General features: G+C 39.1%; 1 protein-coding gene across 23 annotated transcripts in view; it reads right to left on the bottom strand.

Moving 5' to 3' along the window:
* Positions 1 to 192: 192 nt before the first annotated feature.
* LOC125457292 (transcription factor 4-like) overlaps positions 193 to 18,617 on the bottom strand; it is a 610,802-nt gene continuing 592,377 nt past the window's right edge. For 22 of the 23 annotated variants that reach the window (XM_048541370.2, XM_048541332.2, XM_048541341.2 and 19 more), the window contains 4 exons: positions 15,400 to 15,550; positions 13,760 to 13,992; positions 10,825 to 10,967; positions 193 to 7,783 (listed from right to left, as the gene is read on the bottom strand). In XM_048541370.2, the coding sequence (XP_048397327.1) occupies positions 10,831 to 10,967; positions 13,760 to 13,992; positions 15,400 to 15,550 (521 nt within the window). In that variant the 3' untranslated portion in view covers positions 193 to 7,783; positions 10,825 to 10,830. The remainder of the gene's footprint in view (positions 7,784 to 10,824; positions 10,968 to 13,759; positions 13,993 to 15,399; positions 15,551 to 18,617) is intronic. The other variant, XM_048541399.2, reaches the window with a different exon arrangement.

Raw genomic sequence — 18,617 nt, 5'->3', positions numbered from 1 at the left:
ACCGAAAACACATTGAAATGACCACACATTAGATAACCATTAACGTGGTCTAGCAATGCATTTGTTTGAGAGGAGAGGGTATTTTTTCTGTATTCCTGAATTACAGAAGCAATAACAGCACAGACATAACTCTATAAAGTCTGTGAATTTCCATTGTCAGGAAAAGAACACAGAACACACATAAAACACGAGTTTATAAAAATGGCACATTTATTGCTACAGAACTGTCATGTACATGACTGCTTGGAATAACTACTGATGATAAACAGGTAATGGCCTACATCGAGCTGGCCTTTGAATACTCCAGCAAACAATCTGTTCGGACATTTCTACAAATCTGAAAAACACCAAAAAAACATGAAAAGTTGAGGCACTCGAGCCACACAAATGGGAAAAAGGTGAAATAGGTTTTTTTTTTCTTCACTGCTGCAGCTATTTGTAGTCGCGACATCATGCGACTTACAACTAAAACGCTACCATACAGTTCATCTCAGTAACACATGGTAAAATAACATCTTTTAAATAGTAAAATAAAGTAACAAACTTTTACTCAGAATGATTCCAAAAATCTACAAAGAGAAATATTCAGAATCCGAGAATTTTTTTTTCAAGATCCATGGTATAAAAGGATTGCTCCTGCGAAAAATAAGCCAAATATATTTTTTTCTTTAAATTTAGCTTTTATAGGGTGTACTACAGTCTATTTCATAGCAAAAAGAGCACTAGACAAAAGAAGCTTTATAACAAAAAGCCAGGCACTGATACATGGTAATTCTCTGCTTTTCTCTTCACTTAATTGCATCACAAGTACAAGAATGAAAAAGGCCACAGTTCATATTCTCACCATTACATATGTCTATAATACTTGAAATGAGCATGGTAAACCAGCACTGCACAAGATGAATAAGAGTCCATGAGAAAAATGTCTGTAAAAGTGGGCTCATAAAAGCCTTGGTGCCCCATTTTATGGAATTACTTCTCCTTTTTAAAATTTTACCTATCTATTTTTCCAGTCAGCTATAATTGGCTAATGTTTGTGCTTGTTCATATCAAACGCTAAATCATTTCTGGAGAGTGTTCACTTTTGTTTTTATTAAGAATTAAAAAAAACTTGCCTGATACAAAAAAAAATTACAAAAAGGAAAATAAAACAAAAACTGAACAAAATTTGAAAAAAAAATCGGAAGACTGGATAAATTTACAAATTGCATCACTGGTTCAATTGACAGTTTATAGGCGTTAGTGTTAATTACAGCTACATTGAAGACAATGGATACTGATGAGTGAGCAGTTTGATTCAGTTTATGAACTGTCATAGGCAGGGAAGTGGATCCATTAACAAGACTAAGGTAATAAGATATTGACATTTTAAAAAAAAACTTACTTGATATTCTGCGGACATTTTTGTTAAGTGAAATGTTATAACTCTTTTGCACGTTGACCAAATAGTGTCTCAGATGATGACATCCGCAAGTACATCCTCAACTAAATCAACAGAGGTATTGTAAATGTCATAGTTTGGCATAATCAATTGTGTGTTACCTATTCAAATCAAACAGTCTCTAAACAATAGTACATCAAATAAAATTCCTCATATGCTGTCATTCATTATCACTAATGGCACAAGATTTCAAATGGTGTGTTTATGGAATTCATTCTACTCAAGATCTTAAACAGCAAAGCTAAGAAACCCTATCATTCCCTGAACAAAATTTGAAACTTGGATCCCTGGTTAAATAAATGCTATCCTTAACCCTGGTTAAATAACTGCACTACCCTTTTTAAATTCAGGCATAATCTTCCATGTCTTAACTACTTATTGTATCAAGACCAAAGGAATGTTGTTACAGTGTAACTAGTAACATATACTTGAAAGAAGCCTCTATTTGCCAGCTCATATTTAGACACACAAAAGTAGCTCAACTAACAACACACACAATTACTATACCCATCAATGCCTGACCATGTATGTCGTTGTACGTGCTTAGCCATTTTCTTTCCCATCATACTCTTCTTTAAATGGTGAGAATGCACTCTGGGTTTGAAATAATCATCTCATTACCTCCTCTACATATAAACCACACCATTTCAAATCAACTCTGACACCAATGCAGTCAAGAGATGGAAGGAGAAACGTATTGGAAGACATGTCTTCAGCATGGTAATGTTACCTTAACAGTAGGATTCCAAACCATTTGGCATATAAAATGATGAAGTAGTTAATCACTTGAAGTAGTGGTTACAGCTGGAATCATATCTCGACTGGTTTACTGCACTCAATATTGATGAACAATTCATTAACACCTGACTGTAGTAGTCAGTAATCTAACCATGTAAGCATACCACACTCACCTTGTATAGCTTATTTATGCAGCTCTTCACACTACAACAGTTAGCCCATAACTAGTCAACTTGCATTCATTTGTATCCCAATGTACTTTAAGAACAAAAGATGGAACAAAACAACAGGAGTAGGCTATTTATAGCCTTAACACAATCAATTAGACTGTGGTTTACCCACACCTTAACACTATTAACCCTCCTTGACTCCATGTCTCCTAATAACCTAAGTCTTTATTAACCAATATACTTCTCACATAAGCAGTAGCTAAGGGAGTAATAACATTTCAGTTTTCATCACAAGTTTAGATTATAGCCTCTTTGAATTGATGTTGGGCCTCGAGGTGCTGTGCTCCTTCTGTAAGACCAGCACATTAAACACATTTCTACTTCAGTTAAGTGATATTGCTCCTTCCCAATTCACAGCTTCAAATGGAAATCCATTGTTTGTTTGATCCACTTCCATGCATACAAAAGTATCATGAACTGCCCATCAAAATACCGAAACCCTGTACACTCACAAATGTAATCATTATCTACAATATTCCAACAGCAGAGTGATTTAGATCAAACATTTAGTAGGTAATAAATGTGAAATACCTTATTTTGTTCCTTTTTTTGAAATAAGTTTCCAGAAATATGTGTGCTTGTAAAATTCCTTGACAATGCTACTTGAAATTTTACTATCTTGTTTAAACGAGACACTTTTTAAACCACAGGGATTCCTTTATATTTCTTTTTAAAAGCAAAACAAAGCCTCATGACATATTCAAAAAACACTGAATGACTTTTAAGTCTACATGTAAAAATATAACTTTTAGCTTTTACACAAAGAATTCAAACACAGCTGCAAAATTTGCCTGTCACTTCATATAACACACAAAGTTTTGCAATTTTGTTTTAAAGTGATAGTTAATTACCATAAGGGAGAGGAGATGGACCATTTTTCTTCCATTTTTGTCGTCGTTTTACACCAAAACGTGACTTTCTTCTACAACTCTGCTTGAAGCAGAGGTCATATTACTGCCAGGAATGTTTCAAGTCTACACAATCTAAAGTGTAGGAAATATAGACTCCTAATAGTTTGGTAAGCCTTACACTTGGAGAATTTTCAGGCCACGCACATACACTAAAATTCCAGTGCTGTTGTATTTTGTTTTAAAAATGATATTTTAAGAGCATAAACCATTTCCACCCTCCGAACTAGTGTATGTGCTCTCTGCACAAGAATGTAAACAAAAAGAAAACAAATGATCAATAATGACTTCTCCCAACTCCCACATTAATGCTTACTTTTATCATGTTGAATATAACAAAATCTATATTATGATTATTGGTGGGATTTTTTTTAAACTATGTACAATATATGAAACCCCTTTTATGTTGTTAGTCGCTATGATTTTTCCTCATGCATAAACTAATGCTGGTCAGCGTCCTTCACAAATAATGCACACTTTCTCGATCGTTATTGCTAAGTTCTTTTGAAAGAAACACTAGAAAACTGACAAGTTTCTTGAAGCCCGTCGTTTGTTTGTTTTTTGCGCTCAGGCTTCTAGACCTTGCTGCTCTTGTCAATGTCACAAGCTGCATATCCACTATCGATAATCGTCACTGTTTTTATTTTCAGCTCTAATCTACTACAGTACTTTTCTTTTGTTGAGAGAAAGAAAACCAAGAGAAGCTTAAGTATTAACCACTCTAAAACATGTTAGCAGGCAGTGTTAGTATAATTGCTTTTGGTGCTGATTGATGAAAATGGTTACATTTTAATCCATTGTGCTGTGGACAGTTTCCTTCCCTTCAGCATTTGGTGCATGGAACTGTGCTTCGTTTCTGGGACTGGACAAGTTCAAGCATTTCATGATAAGTTTTATTTTTCAGCACATTCAGATTTCCACGCGGTTTGTGCAGAAGGTAGCAAGAGTGCTCTGATATCCGTTTTGTTTTTGACTATTCGATTGCGTGTCCTTAACAGTGGCCTGAGTTCTCCCCCCAGATTCCCACTACAATAGAATCTGGATCAGCTTGTACCTGAGCCAAGGGTAAGCACCTCCCACATTTCATTCCCATTCATGCTCTCATCCTGTAGAAGTTCTGAACCAGGGGCTTGTCAGGATTCAGCTGCACTGAATCCCTTCATTATTTACAGTCTGGTAAGTGGAACCCCAGTCAATACCACAACAATTTTTATGTTCTGCGACTTTAACCCTCTGAGCACGGAAAGGCTGATGCTGCTTTCAAGTGACAAACTGTTTGTTTGTGCGAGAACAACAAACACAAGTTCTTTTACACTTTTTTTGGGGGGAGGGGAATCTTGGGAAGAAAATATAAAGGTGCGGTGCTGTACTCAAACAGTGGCTTGGTATATTAAACAACAGACTATGTGTTAGGTCCAAATGCTGAGATGCCCACTGCAGCCTCCTTATTCGATAGGGAAAGGGTGGGCAGTGACAGTGACCTCCTATGGAAGCAGTGAATAGGGGAGACACCCAAATTCCGTTCTTCCACATCTCAGATTGATCACTTACAACTTCACATTGAGAGGGGTGCCTGGAGCAAGAAGCCAGCATGTACTCTCGGTGCACGCAATGAAACACTATGCATTGGCAGGCAGGGCAGTTATCAGTGAACTAAAAACAAACTTAGGGAATGTATTGATTCTGATGCTTTCTCAATTCATTGTATGAACTGAATAAAGTTTTTGGACTTTACTGCAGTGCTCAAAGGGTTAAATAACACCTTCAGACAAAATCTAGCCTGACATCACTTAATTCTCCACAGATACACTATTTGATGGAAAATAAGACTCCTTTCAAGCAACACAAAACTGGCTATAACGCCAGGTTTATGCAGCTGGTATTTGTTGAACATTATATACCAGTACTGATCATCGAACCAGTAGTATAGAAAGATCCTAATCTCAAAGCCGCTAATGAACCTGTATGACTGTAGTGGGTGGGTCGGGGGGGGGGGGCCTCCTAGTAGAAGCTTACATATAGTTTCCCAAACTTGCAACATCCAATAGAGACTTGGATTACTAAGTATCAGCAAGTCTGGGTCCAGACAGGGAAATATAGCGGGTGAGATCTGGATTGGATTCCGATGTTCGTGCCAATGGAAACCTATGTAATAAATTATCTCAGGCCACAAGATCTGCTTAAGATCCCCTCTTGAGCAGTTCTAAATGAAATAACTCCCCAGTCAGTATGAAAATCTGTCCAACAGGAAGAATGCAGAGCAAAATTTACTGCTAATTATGTTACCTCCTAAAATTTCCAACACAGAACTTAACTGACTCTGAATCATTCGAAGTGGATGTTACACCTTTAGTACTGCTTCACTTCAATGTAAGAGATATTTCTTCTTTAACATAGATTTGCTTCAATAGGGACTGAATAAAAAGGGCAATTGCCTACATCTATCACTACTTATTAATGCATAACTTCTTCACAGAGAAAATGCAACTTGTGCAACGACTGTGCACTGAGATGGTCAGCATGTGTGCGTAAGTGTGCAGCTCTTGTTCGTTTTAAATGAGCATTTTGCTTTTATAACCTAACTTTCTTTACACGTAGAAGTAAGCTGCTACTTCACGTTACATTGCATAAATATATCTGCAGTAGACCTGCCTAAAGCACTTGTTTTCACTACTCCTGACATGCATAGAACTAAGCTGACTCTTCAGATTGATCATCGGCAAACCTCTGCGCAGAACTATATTATCATCCAAGTTTAGTACAAATGCTTAAAAAACCTAAGTGGAAAGCTTCTTTAACCAGAACATTTACAATAAATCAAAAAAGAGTGAATTGCAGGATTTCTTCTCATCCAGGAGTCACACCAGTCGTATGGAGTAGAATTTTTTTTTAAAGAACTATTATATATACACACACCATACACATATAGTATTAGATATCATGGTAAAAATGGAATGCAAATGGATTTTTCTGCCGTTATAATATTTTGTATATATTATAGTGGAAACCTCCATTTACCCTTACTTTAGGGTTCCCATATTCATAACTGATCATTATAATGTCTTGTTCTCCACTTGCTATATTGTTATCCTTTCAATTTTTGCCCCTTGTCTCCTAAAGGTCCAGTCAGTCTGGGGCATGTTTTAATAGGCACCAGCTACTTCACTTGAAGCAGTGAGCTCAGCTAACAGCTTTCAGCAGGTTGTTTTAGCACAAGGGGGATGGCAGTGAAGTCCAAATGCCAACCACGTGAATTTTCCTGCACAATTCACTGGCTGGTAATCAGGAATGAGAATATTGACTGACATTTCCCTCCTCCTGTCTAGAAGCACAAAGGCCGATTGCAGCAGCCACACCACCTTCATGGTCGAGATCAGCTAACTAAGCAAGGTTTACAGATTGAGCCTGGGTGGGGTCGTTCCTGGTTTCTGAGGTCCAGTTCACTGAACAGTCCCTTCGTCCACAGAGTCATTGAGGTAAGTTTCCACTTACTGTCCTAATTACAGAGACAACAAAGCACCCTCCAAAAGGAAGAAACGTAATTTAGTAACAGTGCCATTATGAATTTTGTAGCCCAAACTACTCTTTTTTTTCCTGGATTCCACATAACAGCCATGCTGACCACTGCCATTATATCACATTTAAATTAAAAAAAAGCTGTCATGTTGATTTTAGTTTCCAATATAAACAATTCTTGCTAAAAGGCAGAGGATGTGACCTATTTTCCATCAAATACTCTATAACTGCAGGAAAATGACAGGAATAAAAATCACAAAAGAAAAACACAGGCATCGCAATATACATACGGATTACACCACCAACAGACCCATTATTCCATCCGTTATTCCCATGCAGACAAAGGAATGGCTAAGCAGTCATCACCTAAGTTACCATTAGGATAATTGCTGGTTTTTGTGAATACTGGATGTTGACGGGCAGCAAAGCTTCACTCTCTCCAGAGAACAAACACTAGCTGACTAGAACACCAACAAAACAAAATAATGTTAAATTGTATTTTTTTTTGTTTTTTTTATCAGAAGTACACTTTTCATTATTGCAAGGTTACGATTTCAAATAAATATTTTTTTCAACCTACAAATTGATTTTTTTTTAATTTTATTTTTTTACAGAAGTTCAGGCACAAATGCATTTTCCACAGTGTGGAGAAGATTGCCATTCAGTCTCTAGGCTGTACATTAACAGCTTGCAATATACTGCTCAACATTCTGAATGATATGTTTTGAGTTTGTCCCCCAAGTTGTACTTTGCTTGTTGGGAATGCAGTATTCTCTTTTTTTTTCCTTGCTCATTCTCTCTCGTGTGTGATTCATTTTCGTGACTGCTTTTAATGTGTCTCCGTTTTACAAAAAAAGGGGAGTGGGCAGAGTGTTTACATTGTTGTAAGATAATACAGTTGTCAAGGAAATGGTCTCTCACTTATTTTTTGTTGATCTGGCACCATGGGCCTGTAGAAACAAAAAGAAAAAAAAGGTTAATCAACAATATTTCTACTGTACATTCTTTTCCAACTTCATTTTACATCTCATCTGAGGGTGGGACTCTCACTTGGGTGCTTGTCCAAAGATCCACTCCTGGCATGATTGTTGAAGAATACTTAACTCTGGTGGCTATCGTTACTGAGCCTCATCTTAACGTATTGTCCACACTCACGTACTCTTTCAAACAAGAGAACAGAATAATGAACGAATAGCAATTATAATAACTGTGGTGAAAATTTCTTTCACCTTAACTTAAGGCAGCAAAACTATTTCTAACACACGCACCATCATCACAGTTAAGAAACTGACTTGGAAGAAACCAGACTCCCAAGGCTCTCTGTTTCATAAACCACATCTCCTACGTAATGTCTGTGCAATGAACTGATGAGCTGATTGTTCTATTTGGATCATTTATTTTCATAGATCTTTGGATTATTTTCCTTCAAATCTCCTTCATGAAAAAAATAGAATTGGAGAACAGTATATCGTAGGAAAAAAATGTAAACAGCTAAAAGCATGAACATAGATAGGTTGAGCCAAATGACTTGCTTCTGTAATGTTGAACAATTCAAAAGTGTTCAGGATTATGTAGGAATCAGCAGCTTGCTCTTCTGCTCATCATTCCTTTCTCCCCTGCAGCCTTATGTCTGCTGTATGATTTCCCTTAATCTTGATCGAGGGCCAGAGTCAACCTGACTTTAAAGACCTTTAAAAATGATGGGCGTGGTGGGAAGCAGACATCCTGCTCCCGTTCTCAACGGGTCTCATTTTTGCTGGCCGGGGCAGTGGGGATGGGTGCTAGAAAGTCATACTGGGCTACATTTCCAGTTTTGATGGATCTAACCCATAGTGAGTGAAGCTATGGATTATTGTAGAAATACCCTTGAAGACCACATAAGATCTGTTTCGGAGACACGATTTAATAATTTTGAAATATCCAAACCTTTAAACTGAAAAGAAGAAGGCTGAAATTGTCACTTGCAGTTAAATAAACACCCTCTCCCTTACAGAATTAATTGACAGGCTGTCTGGTTTACCATCTGTATTTGCAGTTTTAGCAGCATTCTTTCTTAATATTTCTCAAGGACTGTTATTACAGCTCAGCTCATTATGAATGCTTGACTGAGTTTCAAAATCCACACATAGCTACAGTCTCCCCGGTCTGGGGTGGGGGGGGGGTGAGTTGCCAGTTCAAGGATTAAAATCCGAAAGAACTGCTGGATGCTGTAAATCAGGGACAAAAACAGAAATTGCCGGAAAAGCTCAGCTCACCTGAAGAGTTCTGAGGAAGGGTCACTCAACCTGAAACATTAACTCTGCTTTCTCTTCACAGATGCTGCTCGACCTGCTGAGGTTTTCCAGCAATTTCTGTTTTTGTTACTATAGGATTAGCTGTTTTTGATGTGCTCATTGCATAGAAGTTTCTTTGTTCTTATAGCCTGCTGAACACTTGAAGGGATTTTAAATCATTGAATGGATTTTCACAAGTGGGAGTTTTCACAAGTTTAGAGATTACGAAGTGTGGAGCTGGATGAACACAGCAGGCCAGACAGCATCAGAGGAGCAGGAAAGCTGATATTTTAGGTCAGGACCCTTCTTCAGAAATTTCCTGACCCAAAATGTCAGCTTTCCTGCTCTTCTGGTGCTGCCTGGCCTGCTGTGTTTCTCCAGCTCCACACTTTGATATGGCTGACTCCAGCATCTGCAGTTTTTGCTATCTCCTTGTTAGAAGTTTAACTACTTTTCACCTTTACATGGCTCCTGAGATCTGTCCACAGTGGATAATGGGTGAATGGTTATGGAGGTAGCACAGGAAGCGTAAGTTGGCATAGATAACAAATAGAGAGTGGCTGAGAGAGTCTGGATGGTGCGGACTGAAGAGCCTAACAGCTTCTAAAACCAGTGGCATAGTGTCACAGATAAATGATACAGGCCTTCTAGCCAGTCCACCTGTTAATGCCTACATCTGTTTCTGGGGAGGGTGTGTGCACTCTAACCTGCCACCAGCCTTCTGGAGTGAAATTTTGGTGCAATGGGGCCCTTTAAACAGAGGTGGGTCTGCCAAGTCTAGAAATTTCCTGACTCCAGGCACTCGCTTTGGAAGCAAAATTCCTGTCCTACGATTTGAACCTTGAATTAGGACAGATTTTGTGCTTCCACCGTCAGCCGCAACATGTGACTGTATCACTATTCTCTGAAACCATCCTTTGGAACTGAGCAAGATCATAACATTTTAGTACAGAACTGACCTGCTTTGAGCTCATTTCATCAGGGTTCCATCATAATTGCACTTTATACTCCACTTAAGTGACCAATATGATGGTCCGTAAATTCAAACATATCTGATTCTATTGCTGTATTTGGTTACAAATATAGGCCAGTGTTAAAGGCTCTCTAACTGTAATCTTTGGGAATTCTAATTTTCCTAATATTGACTAGAGTAATACAATCTATTTGTACATATAGCACTTCATGAACATTTGAAGAAAACATTAACAACAGATGAGGAAACCCACAAGGGGAGAGGCCCTGGCCATGGAGGATGAAGGAAACAAGTAAATGTTGGCACTTCAGTAATCACAGAGCTGTTAATTTTGAGATTGAAATGAAAAGCTGATCAAAATTAAACAGATTCCAAGAGAAAAAATTTTGAGGTGATATGAATGTCATGAAATGGGAGAAACTACTTCTAGGGACGGTTTTGGAGGGGAACGTGAAGCATTATATCAGCATATTTTGCAACATCAAAAGGGTATTTTGAATCAATATGAATGCAAAGAAAAGTCATGGAAAACATTCATCAGATTGAGTGATTGTGTGAAAATTTCAAGTGGATAGGGATGCAGCAGAAAACATATTCCCTCATATTTATGGACAGAAGTAAAAGTTGACATCGTACAAAGTGGGATGCCTATTCTGCGTGATGTGTTGTATTTGAGAGAATTTTTAATATGTTGATGACTATCATCGTTTCACAAAGCAGCTGAAGTTAGCATGATTTCAATTACCTCTTTTCACATTGGGCCCATTTGGTTGGATGTGTCTCCCATATTCGGGTGGACTCCTGCAAGGGAGAGTGGCGGTGGATCTGTTGATACTTTTTCCTCCTCTCTTCTTTTCAGACAAGCTGCTTTAGGATTCAGGTTCCTCTCTTCGTGAGAAAAAAAATGTTCAATATGACCATAATGTATTTAAAAGGATAGATTTGCAGGGGTACGGGGGAAAAAGGCAGGGCAGGGTAGATAGCATAGAAATAAAGGCTGAATGGCCTTCTTCTGTGCTCAATGATTCTTGATCTACTCTGCTTTTAAAAAATGGAGATAGAATTGATGCATCATTTCTCCAAGGATTTTGCAAAAGATATGGAGGGAGATCAGGGATGCTCCTGTAAAAGCTCCATCCATAACTACAAAGGCTAACTACTCTAAAATTCAGCAAAGATATCAAGGGTGGCTCAATATACAGGGTTTAAAATCTGACTTGAGGAACCTAGAAGACATAAGCCAGGCCACTGATTTACTGTTGATAAACAAGTCAACTGTCATTTTCATTTAATGTTATTTTTTTAAAACAGTGTTTTGGAAACTGTGTGGTGTGATTCTATCCATTTCAGCAAAGGTGCAGTTGGGTGCAACCTTGCTTTTAATGAGAAGGCTGAGGTACAAGATTCTCTTCAGCAACCTGAACAGAAAAATCAAGGCTAACACTCAAATGTTACTGAGGAGGGAGCACTGCACTGTCAGATGCCATCTATTGGATGAAACATTCAACCAGTGTACAATCACATCTTGTAAAAGGAAATAAAAGATTCTGTGGACTTATTTTAAATAGAAATAGGGCAATTTTAGGTAGTATCATGGCTGATTTTTAACTCTCAATCAACATCAAAAAACAGATTAACTACTCACCATCATATTGTTGTTTCTCGAGCTTTGCTACGTACAAATTGGTTGCTACATTTCTTGAATCATTGACTTCGAAAATTACATTGGGATGTCCCAAGATTGTGAAAGTGTCATATAAATGCAAGGCTTTTTTTTTCTGTCTTTCATTTATAATTTGATCCATTGGTTTATATTGACAGAGTGAGTTAAACTCTATGTAAACTTAAGGAGGTTTTAACGTTTTCATTGGTAGTTTGGACATTTTTCTGCGAAATTTGCAAGAAAGTAGCCTTGCCCTTCAGGCATGTAGAGCAAAGTATTTGTTCAGTGCCACTAGAGGGAGTACCAATTGTACAGGATCCAGCTTTAAATATAAAGCAGATTAAAATGTATGGTGTTGTGGGAAACATATTGAATATTCTTATCAGAACATCTGACCAAATAAAGCCAAATGAACAAACGTAATTCACATGATAACTTTAAACACACTATTCAGGACTGCAATTGTAAAAGCGATGGGAACTGGTTATTACTGGTTTAATTTGTTCCTGTATCTTAAAATACAGCAAAATTAACAATCAGCTCTAAAGGTAATCATATTCTCTTGATTCATTTTTTTCTTATTTAAATTTTTTTTGTTAAATGGAAAATCTGTGTTGCCTCCCAATATGTAGGTTTGAATGCTTTTTGGTCCTCACGGGGTAACTAGAGAATGATGTGCGTCTTCATGAAAGAAAAGAAACAACTTTTCAAAAATAACCTCTTTAAAGGACATGTAATCACAGGTAACCTAACAAAATTGGTTGCAATGAAACTGCAGAAACTTTGGTAAAATTACGTTCAGAAATTGAATGTAAAGTAAGACCATGCCATTTGATCCATTCTATTATTTCTAACAGGTCACATACAATCAATCTAATATGGATACTTCCATCAATTTAATATCTCTATATGCATAGCTCCCACTACAAATGAAAACAGGATATTTATTCTGTCTCAAACATAAGTGCGGTCTACAAAATTCAGCACATTTCCAACTGAATGGTAAACGGTTTCAAAATAACTGGAGGAATATTAATAAAACTGATGTTTGAATTTTATGTTTTGCATGATGAAAATCTCAAGTTATCTAACAGGTCTAGGTAATTCAAACTGACACCCCATGATTTAACTCCATCACGTTGGCTGTTATTAGGCAACCATTTCTTCTATGTTAGGTGGTCATGGCTTCAAGCTCTATTCAAGATTTGAGTAAGTAATTGAAGATGGTGTTTCAGCAAAGTGCTTCAGAAGTGCTACAGTCTCAGAAGAGCAGTCTTTTGGAGTCAATGTTAAATAATTTGCCCTCTAAGGTGGGTATAAAATAATTCCTAGATATTTTTAAAAAAGAGCGGAGAATTTGTCCTCGCCATAGTCCTAGAGGAGCATCTAGACAAATGACATTGAGTTTAACCCGAGGATTTCTGTGACTCAGGTGAGGGGTAATGTTGAGAAAGCAGGAAATCACAGTAACCACAGTCAGCGTAGGAACTGGACCTGCTCCGAGAGTATCAATCTGCATCACAAACCTGCCATCCAGCCAACTGCATTATCTGACCCACAGCACTATAATCAGCCTTCAAATCACATCGTTAAAATAGATTGGGTCAAGTATTTCATTCTTGTCGGCAAGGCCATGCTGCGTGCCAACTAACTATCACACTTATGTACATTACAACATTACTTGGGTGTGACGTGTTTTGGGACATCTTGAGGTTGTGAACGGCATTAGATGATACAAGTTTATGATAAACATTCCTCTCCAGTCATAACACAAGGTGATGGTGCAAAAAGTGAAGTGTACTACCATTTCAGCTTATCTCACATTATTACTACCTTTGCTGCCACTATTCCCAATCACAAGCTGGTCATTTTTTAAAAAAAATAAGCCAACTGTAACTGTTGGTGATGACAAATCTACTTTGGGTTTCATACTTAGTGCACTCGATGGAAAGAAAATCGAGTGGTGGAACAAGGAGGGCAAGGGAACTTGGCTGAAGACTTTTCCATCTTTACTGACCTCGGACTTGCTGTTCCAGGCTCAAAATAACAGCAACTGCCTGGTGAAGGATCAAGAGCTTTGTCTGTGGTTTGTCGCTCTTCAGGTGGAGCTGCACCATACGGCCGAGTTCCTTGAATGCTTCATTAATGTCACGCACACGCAGTCGCTCACGGGCATTATTTGCCATTCTTCTTTCTCGCTCACGTTCAGCCTTCTGCTCAGGAGAAAGATCTTCATCATCGTTATTATTGCTGGGGAAGGAAACAAACGACATCTTGTATAAATAAGCAGAATCATTTACTGAAAATAAACTTGCAACGTCTACATTCTGCAGCATAACACCTAGCGCCTTCCCTATCTCACATATCCTTTAGAAAATCTACTTTATCAGATTAGCCCAGGGTTAAATTCTTGCTTATGGGATGTAAATTAAACCAAATAGAAATGTTTACAAAATTCACAACAGTTTCAAACCGAATGATCAGTTATTACAAAATAATTGAAGGAACACAAATAAATCTGTTTACAAGATGATGAGAGGCATAGATAGGGTGGACAGTCAGAGACTTTTTCCCCCAGAGGAAATGATGATTATGAGGGGACTTGGTTTAAGGTTCTTGGAGGAAGGTATAGGGAGATGTCACAGGTAGGTTCTTCACACAGAGAGTGGTGGGCATGTGGAATGCACTGCCGGCAGTGATAGTGGAGTCAGATACTTGAGAGACCTTTAAATGATTCTTGGATAAGCACATGAAGGATAGTAAAATATAGGGTATGCAGGGTAGATTGATCTTAGTTGTGAGTGCATAGAATACTTTGCCAGTGGTAGTCGTGGAAGCAGAGTCATTAGTGACATTTAAGCGACTGCTGGACATGCACATGGACAGCAGTGAATTGAGGGGAATGTAGGTTAGGTTATTTTATTTTTGGATTAGGATTATTCCACAGCACAACATGGTGGGCCGAAGGGCCTGTACTGTGCTGTACTTTTCTATGTTCCATGTTCTATAACAGGTCGGCACAATATCGTAGGCTGAAGGGCCTGTACTGTGCTGTACTGTTCTATGTTCTAAAACCATGGTTGGAGTTTTATGTTTCGTACTCTAGAAATCTCAAGTTATCTAATGGGACTGGTTAGTTCAAACAATTATACTTGCTGCGTTGATAATTACAAACATTATTTTACATTATTTTTTCAAGGGACGTGGGCATCACTGGCGAGGCAAGCAATTGTTACACATTCTGAAATGCCCTCAATGTGTGTTAGCAAGAATAGGGGCATTTAAGTGGATCTGCTGTCACATGTAAGCCAGAGTTGGGAAGGCTGATGGACACTAATGAACCAGAAGAGTTTTTACAACAATTGATGACAGTTTCCATCAAAACCTAACATTTTAACCAAAAGTAATTTCATATTCCAGATTTATTGATTGTTTTAAATTCTACCTGAACTTGAACTCATAACCCTATTGCATTAGCCTGAACTTGCCATTTACCACTGGATCACTGTCTCCCCAAATTTGCAGGAAAGGAAAAACCCTTTCAAATTGTGGCCAAGTGCAATCAAGTAGAGGAAGCGGAGCACAACTAAGCCAACCTACAGAACGCCATAATATAAACCCTATGCGCAACTCATTTATTGTTATCTAGAGCTAGACCTATGTAGTATCTTGATATCCTTCTTGTCCTCATCCCCCTTCTTGTCATCTGTAGGTTTTGAATCCTGTAGATTCTCATCTGGTTCCTCTTCCGATTTTATTTCTGAGCTGACTGATGACACGCTCTGTCCTTGGAGGCCACTAGAGAGAGCTAGAAGGGAAACAGAAACTGTGATCAGCAGTAATTGTGGGAAATATTACTTTTCGTATTATCATTGTTGCACTTTTTTAAAAAAATAAGCTACTTTTGAAAATATATCATTACTAGCAAAAAACCTAATTGACTAATTTGAAATTGCAATGCTCTGGTAATGTGAACCACATCCAAATTGTAAAAAAGCTAACTGGATACATAATTGGCTTAATGGGAGGCGACAGACAGTCATGCTAGAGGGCTACTTTTTGGACTGGAGACCTGTGACCAGTGGCATTCCACAGGGATCTGGTCTAGGACCTCTTCTGTTTGTTACTTATATAAATGATTTGGATGAAAGTATACAAGGCATGGTTAGTAAGTTTGTGGATGACACCAAAATATGTGGCATTGTAGACAGTGAAGAAGGTTTTCTAAGGTTGCAAAGGGATCTTGATCAAATGGGTCAATATACTGAAAAATGGCAGATGGAGTTCAAGCTGGATAAATGCGAGGTATTGCATTTTGGTACAACAAACAAGGATAGAGCTTATGCAATTAATGGTAGGACCTTGGGTAGTGTTGTAGAATATAGGAAATTAAGGCTGCAGGAACATAATTCTTAAAAGTTTGCATCCCATATAGACAGGAATGTTTAAAAAGGTGTTTGGCATGCTTGTCTTTATTGCTCAGTCCTTTGAGTATAGGAGTTGGGACATTATGCTGAGGTGGTACATGACATTAGTGAGACTTTTCTGGAATACGGTGGCCAGTTCTGGTCACCCAGTTATGGGAAAGGTACGATCAAGATGGAGAGGGGTCAGGAGAGATTCACTAGGATGTTGCTGGATATGGAAGGCTTCAGTTGGAAGGAAAGGCTGGATAGGCTGAGACATTTTTCACTGGAGCGGAGACGGTTGACAGAAGTTTATACTATAATGAGGGGTATAGATAGATTTGATGGTAGCTGTCTTTTCCCTAAGATGAGGAATTTCAAGACTATGGGCATATTTTTAAGATGAGAGGAGGGAGATTACAAAAGGCAATTGTTTTTACAGACAGAGGGTGGTTCGCATGTGGAATGAACTTCTTGTGGAATTCATTGCCATGGAGCGCAGTGGAGGCTGGGACGTTAAATGCCTTCAAAGCAGAGACTGACAAATTTTTGATCTCGCAAGGAATTAAGGGCTACAGGGAGAGCGCGGGTAAGTGGAGCTGAAATGAAATGCCCATCAGCTATGTGTGGAGTGGACTCGATGGGCCGAATAGCCTTACTTCCACTCCTATGTCTTATGGCCTTATGAAGTGGTGGATGTGGGTACAACTACAAAGTTTAAAAGACATTTGGATAGAACTGCAATAACAAGATGTAGAACTGGATGCACACAGCAGGCCGAGCTGCACCAGAGGAACAGGAAGGCTGACGTTTCGGGCCTAGAGATTATGGGAACTGCAGATGCTGGAGAATCCAAGATAACAAAGTGTGGAGCTGGATGAACACAGTGTTCATCCAGCTCCACACTTTGTTTCGGGCCTAGGCCCTTCTTCAGGACAATTTTTCAAAGGAAGGGTCTAGGCCCGAAACGTCAGCCTTCCTGCTCCTCTGATGCTGCTTGGCCTGCTGTGTTCATCCAGCTCTACATCTTGATATCTCAGATATCTCTGGATAGAACTGCAACTGGATCATTAGCTTCTTGACCTGCAGACTGCAATCAGTGAAGACAGATAACTGCACCTCGTCCAAAATAACCCTCAACATTGGAGGTACCCCAAGAATGTGTCCTCAGCCCCCTAGTGTACTCCCTGTACACTAATCACGGCACAGCCAAATTCCAAACAAACACCATTGACAAATTTGCTGATGACACCACTGTACTAGGACAGATATCAAACAACCATGAGTCAGAATACAGGAAGGAGAACGCGGGCTTGGCGTTGTGGTGTAACGATAACCATCTTTCCCTCAATGTCTGCAAAACTAAAGAACTGATCATTGACTTCAGAAAGGAAGGAGGAGAACATGCCCCCATCTACATGAAGAGGGAAGTGGTTGAGAGGATTGAGAGTGTTAAGATCCTAGGAGTGACAAGAACCGACAGCCTGTCTTGGGACTTCCCACATAGATGCGATGGCCAAGAAGGCACAACAATGCCTCTTCTTCCTCAGAAGCCTTAGGACATCAGCATGTCCATAAGGACCCTCACCAACTTTTACAGTTATACCACAGAAAGCATACTGTCTGGGTGCATAATGCCCTGGTAAAACAACTGCTCTGCCCATGACTGTAAAGAAACTAAAGAAGATTGTGTGCACATCACAGACCACAGAAACCAACCTCCCATCCATGGATTTCATTTAGGGGCAGCACGGTGGCACAGCGGTTAGCACTGCTGCCAAACAGCACGAGGTACTGGGGGTTGGTTCCACCCTCGGGTGACTGCGCGTGTGGAATTTGCACCTTCTCCCTGTGTCTGCATGGGTTTCTTCTGGGTGGTCAGGTTTTCTTCTGGAGTCCATAGATGTGCTGGTTAGGGGGATCAGCCATGCTAAATTCCCACTGTGGTCAGCGATGTGCAGGCTAGGTGGATTGGCCGTGCAAGGTTAGAGCGGTGGGTTGGGGGTGTAGGTCTGGATGAGCAGCTCTTCGGACAGTCAGCATGGACTTGGTGGGCTACGTGACTGCATCCACACTGCAGGGATTCTATTAGTTACACTTATCACTGCCACGCAAAGACTGCCAACATCGAAGACACCGCCCACCCCAGTAATGCTCCCCGACAACCTCTTCTGTCAGGCAGAAGATACAGAAGCTTGAACACAAGCAACAACAGGTTTTGAACAGTATCATCCCTGTCTTTATTAAACTTATGAATGGCCTCTCTAACTTCAAACAATGTTGTTCTTGTTAATGTCAATCTTGCTTCGCCTGCCTGTGCAATGTAAGCCAGATACCTCACTCTAAGTGCTGTATGTCCTTGCTTACTATGATCTGCCATGGATGCTCGCAAACAGAGCTTTTTTACTGTACTTCACTTGACTTATGTCATATCAAGAAAAAAAAAGTGCACTCTGCTGGTTGGGGCTT

The sequence above is a fragment of the Stegostoma tigrinum genome, chromosome 1, assembly GCF_030684315.1.
Source record: "Stegostoma tigrinum isolate sSteTig4 chromosome 1, sSteTig4.hap1, whole genome shotgun sequence".
Classification (NCBI taxonomy): domain Eukaryota; kingdom Metazoa; phylum Chordata; class Chondrichthyes; order Orectolobiformes; family Stegostomatidae; genus Stegostoma; species Stegostoma tigrinum.
Note: the sequence above shows the minus strand (reverse complement) of the source record. Positions and strands in the feature narration are given on the sequence as shown.